This window comes from Charadrius vociferus, unplaced genomic scaffold, assembly GCF_000708025.1.
Source record: "Charadrius vociferus isolate BGI_N301 unplaced genomic scaffold, ASM70802v2 scaffold354, whole genome shotgun sequence".
Taxonomy (NCBI): Eukaryota; Metazoa; Chordata; class Aves; order Charadriiformes; family Charadriidae; genus Charadrius; species Charadrius vociferus.
This window is the reverse complement of record NW_009648040.1, coordinates 102,470-110,823: the sequence shown is the minus strand read 5'-3', so window position 1 is coordinate 110,823 and position 8,354 is coordinate 102,470. Positions and strand designations below refer to the sequence as shown.

General features: G+C 46.6%; 2 protein-coding genes across 2 annotated transcripts in view; one reads left to right on the top strand and one right to left on the bottom strand.

The window, feature by feature from the left end:
* IKBKB (inhibitor of kappa light polypeptide gene enhancer in B-cells, kinase beta) overlaps positions 1–266 on the bottom strand; it is a 14,014-nt gene extending 13,748 nt beyond the window's left edge. The window contains exon 1 of the mRNA XM_009883564.1: positions 28–266. Within this exon, the coding sequence (XP_009881866.1) occupies positions 28–266 (239 nt within the window). The remainder of the gene's footprint in view (positions 1–27) is intronic.
* Positions 267–2,335: 2,069 nt separating this feature from the next.
* Positions 2,336–8,354, top strand: part of PLAT (plasminogen activator, tissue) — a 14,712-nt gene continuing 8,693 nt past the window's right edge. Inside the window, exons 1-2 of the mRNA XM_009883557.1 lie at positions 2,336–2,407; positions 7,659–7,760. Of these exons, the coding sequence (XP_009881859.1) occupies positions 7,680–7,760 (81 nt within the window). The 5' untranslated portion in view covers positions 2,336–2,407; positions 7,659–7,679. The remainder of the gene's footprint in view (positions 2,408–7,658; positions 7,761–8,354) is intronic.

The following is an 8,354-nucleotide window of genomic DNA, read 5'->3' as shown; positions in this document are numbered from 1 at the left end:
AGCGGGAGACTGGAGCTCGTGGGCTACTGGAGTAAAATGGCGGAGCTGCGGTCGCCTTCCCACAGCTGCTCTAAAATCTGCCGAAGGTGCTGAAATGCGCGGTTCCTGTCAGCGCTCCGACGCGGCCAGAACGCTGTTCTGCGCCTTACATCGGGTTTGGGTTCGGCCTCCTCCCTGGCCGGCGGTACGTGCTGTAATGCCACGGCGAAGGCGCTCTCGGCGCGGGCAGGAGGCACACGTCCAGCCTGCAGAACGAGCAGTGGCATGTGCCTGACCTGCAAAGGCTACGAAGCACAGAGGTGTCCCGTCAGGCGGTGTGGGGCTGCTGTAGGGTGACAAACTCCATGGAGTGGTTTGGGTTGGAAGGCACCTTAAAGATCATCCAGTCCACCCGCTGCCCTGGGCAGGGACACCTCCCACCAGCCCAAGTTGCTCCAAGCCCCGTCCAACCTGGCCTTGAACACCTCCAGGGATGGGGCAGCCACAGCTTCTCGGGGCAACCTGCACCAGGGGCTCACCACCTTCACAGGGAAAAATTTCATCTCAATATCTCATCTAAGTCTCCCCTCTTTCAGTGTAAAACCGTTCCCCCTCGTCCCATCACTCCCCTCCTTGATCAAGAGTCCCTCCCCATCCCTCCTGGAGCCCCTTTAGGCACTGGAAGGGGCTCTGAGGTGTCCCTGGAACCTTCTCTTCTCCAGGCTGAACACCCCCAACTGTCCCAGCCTGTCCTCCCAGAAGAGGGGCTCCAGCCCTCGCAACATCTTGAGGGCCTCCTCTGGACCTGCTCCACCAGCTCCATGTCCTGCTGTTGGGACCCCCCGAGCTGGAGGCAGGACTGCAGGGGGGTCTCCCCAGAGCACAGCAGAGGGGCACAATCCCCTCCCTTGCCCTGCGGGCCACATTTTTGATGTTCATCACTAACATTAAACAGTTTGCTGAAACTCTATCCTGAGACAGGATCAGCTTAGTGGTAAGCCTGTAGTAGGTGGTCCTTGAGAGGGGAGACACTGTTATTGCTGGCTTTCCTAAAATGCGTTAAGTGCTGCAGATGGCACCCACACCACACTCTCTGGACAGCTATAGTTGTTCCTAAGCTGTGAAAAGCCAGGAAATTGTAAGTTCTGAAATCTTCTCCCCCAGCCATAAATAATATAAATTCACCCCTGCTCAGTCACCAGTGTCCAATCATCTTTTTCTTAACAACCGTGAGTCCCTTCTGGAAACAGTCAAACGCAGCTGCCCTTAAATCAGATTTATAGCGGTAATGTTACCACTAGCACTGTGACTCTCCAAGAAATACATGTGATGAACTTGAGATAGATTTCCATACAGAGAACAGCTAAACATTCAGAGTAAACAGTGTTTCGTCTTTGCCAATATGCAAAATGACTGTTGCCATGATTCCCAACTAAGGACTCTATGCAGCTACTTTCTGAAGACAGTGGTTCCTCACAAACCGTTTCTCGTGCCTGTGCTTACACTAAATTGTATCAGGAACCTGATTTCTAGTGAATCAGTTCCTAAAAGTTAGGACACATCCATTACTGTAACGATTGCATCACTGGCAGTTTTCATAACCCAGCCCTGAGTTCAGCTCTAAACTCGATCGCTCCGATTTGTCTGCTGCACTGTGGTCAGTCCGTACCTCACGACTGCACCCTGCTGGGTAGCACTGTGTTTTCTGGGATGGACAGTATCAGCGAACATTTAACTCTTTGGTCCTCAACATACTATTCCTTATCTCTACCCAAGAATCTGTGGAAGGTTTGCTCATTGTCCCCACCTAGCTGGAGAGCTCTGACCATTCTTCTCCCAGTGGCACTGCTCCTGACACGCTTTGCTCCACACACAGGTCAGTGTCTCTCTGCCAAGGATTCTCAGCGGATACCACTCCGAGCACAGCACACTACGCTCTTGCTTGAAACAGGCATTTCTCTATACTAGGACTAAGTCTACAGATTGCAGACCTCTGGGCACATTGGGTAACACCCCTGTGCATTCCCTTGGGGGACTGCCCAGGCAGGGCCCCCCTCCGTTCCTATAAGTGTGATGGGGACTTCGTCATGAGGGATATGCACTACTGTCGCTGAGGCTTACAGTGTTCCATGGGAAAAAATTGTTGCGAAGACTGAATCTGCTCTCTGACTGGGAGAGAGACCAACCGAACCAACGCGTCAGTAAAGCCCCGTGTCCGGCAGCAGGGTCTCCTCTGCCTGGCCGGCTGGTGTGCCCCCAGACCCCTGGGGAGCACGCCCCGCTGCCCCGCAGTCTCCACCCCCTCCAGCGGGGTTGCGGTAGGACAGGAGCTGTTTGGAGAGAGCGGAGCACAGACACAGAAAACACAAAACCCAGCTGGGCTGGAAGAGAAATCATCAGCAGAAAACAGAAGAGAAAAAGCAAAAAGGTACGTACTGCTCTGCACCTGTTTCAGAATGTGCATTCTGTGTTTTCAGCATCAATGGCATTGTGGTTAAATACTATTAAATGTTATTATTTAATAAATCCCACTGAAGCACCATGGTAGTTGACTGACTGAGCTATTGCCTTTCAGCTGTTGAAGAGACTCACAACGCCGGAAAAAGCTGCAAGCTTAGGGTTGTTTCAAGTAAGCTTTAGCTGTTCCCGGGAAAGGGCTGAGAGCTCAGGCTCTGCGGGAGGAGTCTCCTGCAGAAGCAACATTAGGAAAGGAACTTAAAACAAAGGAGGAGTTACGGACAAATATCTGATGGCAAGGAGAGCGCCAGAGCGCTAGCTGTGAAAGGATGATTTATCTTCTTCCCAGGAGGAGATCAGACTGTGCCTTTCAGCCCAGCTCCCAACCAGGATCATGGAGGGACAAAGAGGGGGAGGGCGGGTCTGCTTCAGTTCTCCCTAAACACGCTTCTTTTCAAATGCAGCCAAAACTGCAGGAAATACTGAGAATGATTCCCAAAACAAAGCCAGAGTTTGAAATATCTATTTCCTCCGATGCCTTCAAAGACTACAGAATCTTTCTTTGTTTTGTTTTTAATTCTTTTCCCCAAGAGCAGAGGTCTGTCCACTGTTACATTTTGAAGAGAAATAGTGCAAGTCTAATATTCATCTGCTCAGTTTAGAAAAGGGATACAGAAGCACTTTCTCCAGGAGGCAGGAAAAGGCAGCAAGGATCTGCAGTCTTTTGCTTGAACCAGATCAAGATAGGTAAACAAGAAAGCTGTTAGTGCTATAGATTCAGAATCAAAGTATTCTGGAATACATTCTAGGTTATTGGGAGGCATATCGGGGGTGGGGGAGCTACTTTTAATTTCTGTTAATGACTGTTTTGTTTGACCTTGATAAGATACATACCTTTTTTAGCTCTTATTCCATATCGATAATACTCTTACTGCTTAGAAGGGCTGTTATTAATAATAAATGAATATGTGGGATTTAAGTTATTCCTGCTTCCTGCTGCTGATGCTTCAGCAGAGAGAGATAAATTAAGGGTATTGTATATCTTTATGTCCTAATGTATCTGAAAGCGTAGAATCAAAATGTCAGCACACCACATCTAGTCCTGTGGCTTATTGCTAGAGTATTTTTGATGAGAGAGGAAGCAAAGGGTGACAGCAGAAGGCACAAACTGTTTAGCAGTCCTACCAAAATGCACATTGTTTGCAGGTTTCTGCTTGGAGTCTTGTAAACACTGTATTCTTCAAACAGCCATGTGGTTTCAGTTTGATAGGGCTTATCATTCGGAACATTCCAATTGACTGGCCTAAGCTGTACCTTTCCTGAAACTGAAAATAAACATCTGGCAACATCTGTTAGCAGGTTCCATGCATAACAGGACTGCAGCCACCAGTGGGTGCACAGGCATCCCCCCATTATGACACCATGTTATGCAGCACGTAACACGGGGTGACAGCAGCAACCAAACAGCTCTGGGTGGCAGTTCAGGTCATCCATTTCGGCTTTGGCAACGCTGCTGATTTAATTCAGATTCAATTGAAGTCAATGCCTATTTGGAAATCACTCTTAAGTTTTTAAAAAGGCCTGCTATACCATGCGAAATGCTTCCTAAGAAGTGAGAAAGGGCTGGAAAGTATACTACAAAATCTGCATACTAATACAAATACCTGAGAAATTCTCAGAATTAGAAGGATCTCATAATCAAGATGTCACCTCAAGACAAGACTTGGAGTAACAAAGGTTCTTGGAAGCTGTTCCAGTGAATCTTTTCAGTCTGACTTGCAACTTAAGTCTCCTCTTTGTGCGGTCTAATGATGAGAAACCACAGCCTAAACTATTGTGCTGTACTCCCAGTTCTGCTTCAGAGACTGGAATATCTGTGCCTTTTGCTTCTTTGAACAGATCTTCTAAAAAAAAAAAAAAGCAACCACCACAAACGCTCTCCCTTTTTTAGCCTTCAATCCCAATTTGTGACTCATTCATCTGTCATAGTCTAATGTTCATCAGATACTATCCAGCTGTTTCCTCTGGCTTTATATAAACAGAGTCTGAGCTCCTAATTTCTGGAAGCAGTAGTTTTCTCCATGTAGATGATAAAATGCTTATAGTGTGGGAGACAGCACCTGAATATTATTTCAAAGATTTGGAACTGCAGAGCAATCCTAGAGATTTGGAATGAAATTATATCTTCTTGCCTGCTACTCTACCTCACTCCCATCTCTTGGTTTGTATAGGAGGCATTATATTTTTAAAGGAAGATAGAAAATGGACCTCTGGTGCTGGACTTGTTCAAAGCAGGGGGGGTTCCCATCTACATCACACTCGTGATTCTTCATCTGCGACATCTGTGCTGACTGCTGTAGCAGTCACGGTTCGTACAGAGGACCAAGCTAAATCTGTTCCCGCTGGTGATTACTTATGTCTCGTTCAATTGTAAAAGAGAGCTGCTATTACTGCATGCAGGAGTAACTATTACTTTTAGGAGGAAAATTATGGGTTAAAGTCAGGAAACCTGTGATAAAGTTATTTGTCTCATTGTAAGAATTCAGATTACATAATAATGACAACTCCAGTCCTTAAAAGCCATTACTCACTGTGAAAATCAATAATACCTTCCCAGTTTTTAATAGATATATTGGACCTTGATATTTAACACAATGTTTCCAAGAAGTCCCATAGGCACTAAGTTTCTAAACTCTGACACTGTACAGTCATTTGTATCCACCTTACTAATTTAAGTTTTGCCATGAACAGCAGCTGCCCCCCCCCCCCGCTGCCAACGGAGAGCCCTGTTGGTGTTCCAATAAACCCTCATTTAAAGGCCTCAAGTTCAGTGTTTCTAAATATAAAATAGAACTTCGCTTGCTACCAAACTCCTGCTGCTGAAGTCAGGCTCTAATGGAGTTCTTTGACATACATACATTTGCCTGATCTTTTCCAGTTATTACAAAGTCACCAAGATAAAAGAATGGAAAAAATTGGGGATTTTTCCTACAGGGATTAACAGAGCAGCCAGAAGCCCACAGCAAAGCGCATTGCCTTCACAGGCAACAGACCACCTCAGAAAGCCCTTCTCTGCCTTTGTCTGCCACATCCCATGTATTTTTCCTGCTATGAGGATGAGATTAGAAATGGCATTTAGTACAGCAAGGGAAAAAAACTGTGTTGCTTAATTTCAGCGGTAAAATTTTATATACGCTCAAGACTACGCTGTGTTATGAGTATGCTCTGCACTGCTCAGAATTTTCTCTCTGCCCAGTGGACGCCCTAAACCAGTCAGCGCTTACACAAGGCACTTGGCTTTGGTGGAAGAAATCATTTTTCCTCCTTTGTCAGGAAACAAACTGGAGGAGCGGAACCAGGGCACACGATGATAGCCTATCTTGCTGCAGTCTGTGGCTACAGAAACATAAATTCATGCTTCTGCCAACAAACTTGCCTGCTCAAGGCCAGACAAAAAAAAATTTTGCTACAGTAGGAAGAAATACAAATGGATCACAGTATGTCCTTCCTATAGCTATCTGTGCCCAGATCAGAGCAGCAATTTCATCAATTAGAAAATTAACCTCTGGTGAGTGGAGAGACAAGTAGATTTTCCAAAGCAAGCGAGGTGAATGGAGGCAGGAATCCAGATTCACCCCTAACCCCAGCCACACCGCACCAGCCGGCGATCTCCCACAAGAGACCATTGGAGGTTCTCTCCCAGGACTGCTGCTGTAGGAGACAGACTGTGTAAATCAGTCTGTAGGAAGCAGAAGCTCCTCGTGTGGTATGGAAGACGGCTTTGTCTGGAGTGTAAAGCTGCTGAAGGGATTAGAGAGAATAAGACATAGTTGTGACTGCATAGAAGTGACACAGAGAAAGAAACGCTGCATTGAATAAATGAGAACACCAGACCAAAAGCCAGCCCGCCATCCAACTGCCATACTCTCCCTTTTTAGTAAAAGCATATGACAATGGTAGAAACTAAAAGCTCAGCTGAGGATAAAGTGTAGAAGTACTGGAAATCAAAGACACAGCAGTGCTGTCCCCTCCTATCATCAACCAAATCTTCCTGCCTCTGCATCCTCTACACGAGAGAGGAGCCCTCACTCTCACCCAAAGCAGCAGTCTGTGCAGAAAACGCAAATCTTCTTAAACCACTATTGTTACAGACTGACCCTTCAGCATATTTTTGTGCCCCTGCAAGAGATCTCTTAGGCAGGCCTCCGTGACCTAAATCTCAATTAACACTTTCCAATAGCAGGTCGAGGGAGGTCATCCTCCCCCTCTACTCTGCCCTGGTGAGGCCGCATCTGGAATACTGCGTCCAGTTCTGGGCTCCCCAGTTCAAGAAGGACAGGGATCTGCTGGAGAGGGTCCAGCAACGGGCTACAAAGATGATTAGGGGATTGGAACATCTCTCATATGAGGAAAGGCTGAGGGACTTGGGTCTCTTTAGTCTAGAGAAAAGAAGATTGAGGGGGGATCTTATTAATACATACAAATACTTAATGGGAGGATGCCAGGGGGATGGGAGCAGTCTTTTCAGTGGCGCCCAGTGATAGGACGAGGGGTAATGGGCATAAACTTGAACATAGGAAGTTCCATCTTAACATGAGGAGGAACTTCTTTACCTTGAGGGTAGTGGAGCACTGGCACAGGCTGCCCAGAGAGGTGGGGGAGTCTCCCACTCTGGAGACATTCAAAACCTGCCTGGACGCTGTCCTGTGCAATCTGTTGTAGGTGACCCTGCTCTGACGGGGCGGTTGGACTAGATGATGTCCAGAGGTCCCTTCCAACCCTAGCCATTCTGTGATTCTGTGATTCTGTGAATCAGCATTATGCTCCTTCATTAGACAAGTCTGTCTGTCTAATAATGCACATGATACTGTTGGCTTCCAGCAACCTTGGGAAAAAGGACTTGGGGTTTACTTCTACCAGTGTTACTCCCCAGGAAACACTCTCTGAGTTTCCTCCAGACCTAAAAGGGTGTGCTTTAGCTTGTTGGGTTTTTAAGTTTATCAAGTAAAAGCACATCTGGGCCCAGCCTGGCCGTTTCCCCTGTCCAGGGACACCAGGACAGCTAGACCAGACGGCCGAGAACTGCAGAGTAGAAAGTGTGTTTTAATGTAAAAAGAATTTTCATAATTTAAAACCTTTATTTAAACTTACGACCTTGAACTCCATTCACCCTGCAAAAATGCCTTTGTTCAACACCTTATTTTTTTCTTTTGTCTCTATAGGTAACTTGAGATTTGGAGGCGATGTGGAACACGCTCAGTATGGAAGGCAAACTCCCATGTCTCCTCCTGCTGGTGGGAGCAATCATGACTGTTCAGTGCCAGGTAAGAGGCTGATGCATCAAATAACGCCCTTGCCATCTTCCTGCGATTTCAGCAGCACTTCCTTACCACTGACTCCAGCTGTCTGCATCAGGCAGAAGGAGAATCTGGTTTTATCACTAGAAATCAGAGGAAGGAAAACCTTGCAGATTTCCAGTAATGTGTTATCCTGGCTGGTTTTCATTTCAGTAAGCAAGTCTTCTCCAAGCCTTCGTGGTGCATCTGTTCGCTGTCACCTTTCACTGTTAGTAAGAGTTCCATTGTGATCACCCTTTAATTTTCTTTCTATTGGCATCACCTTCATCAATACTCTCACTTAAAACTGGTCATCGATGGTTCCCATGTGCCCCCATTTTAAGCCTCACATTGCGCAACTGAGTAAACCCTACACAATTCTAAAACTTTCAGTCTCTTTCTCAAAAAATTGCTATCCCAGCCTTCCTCTTTCATAGAATCACAGAATCATAGAATGGTTTAGGTTGGAAAGGACCTTAAAGATCACCGAGTTCCAGCCTCCCTGCCATGGGCAGGGACACCTCCCACCAGCCCAGGTTGCCCAAGGCCACGTCCAGCCTGGCCTTGAACACCTCCAGGGAT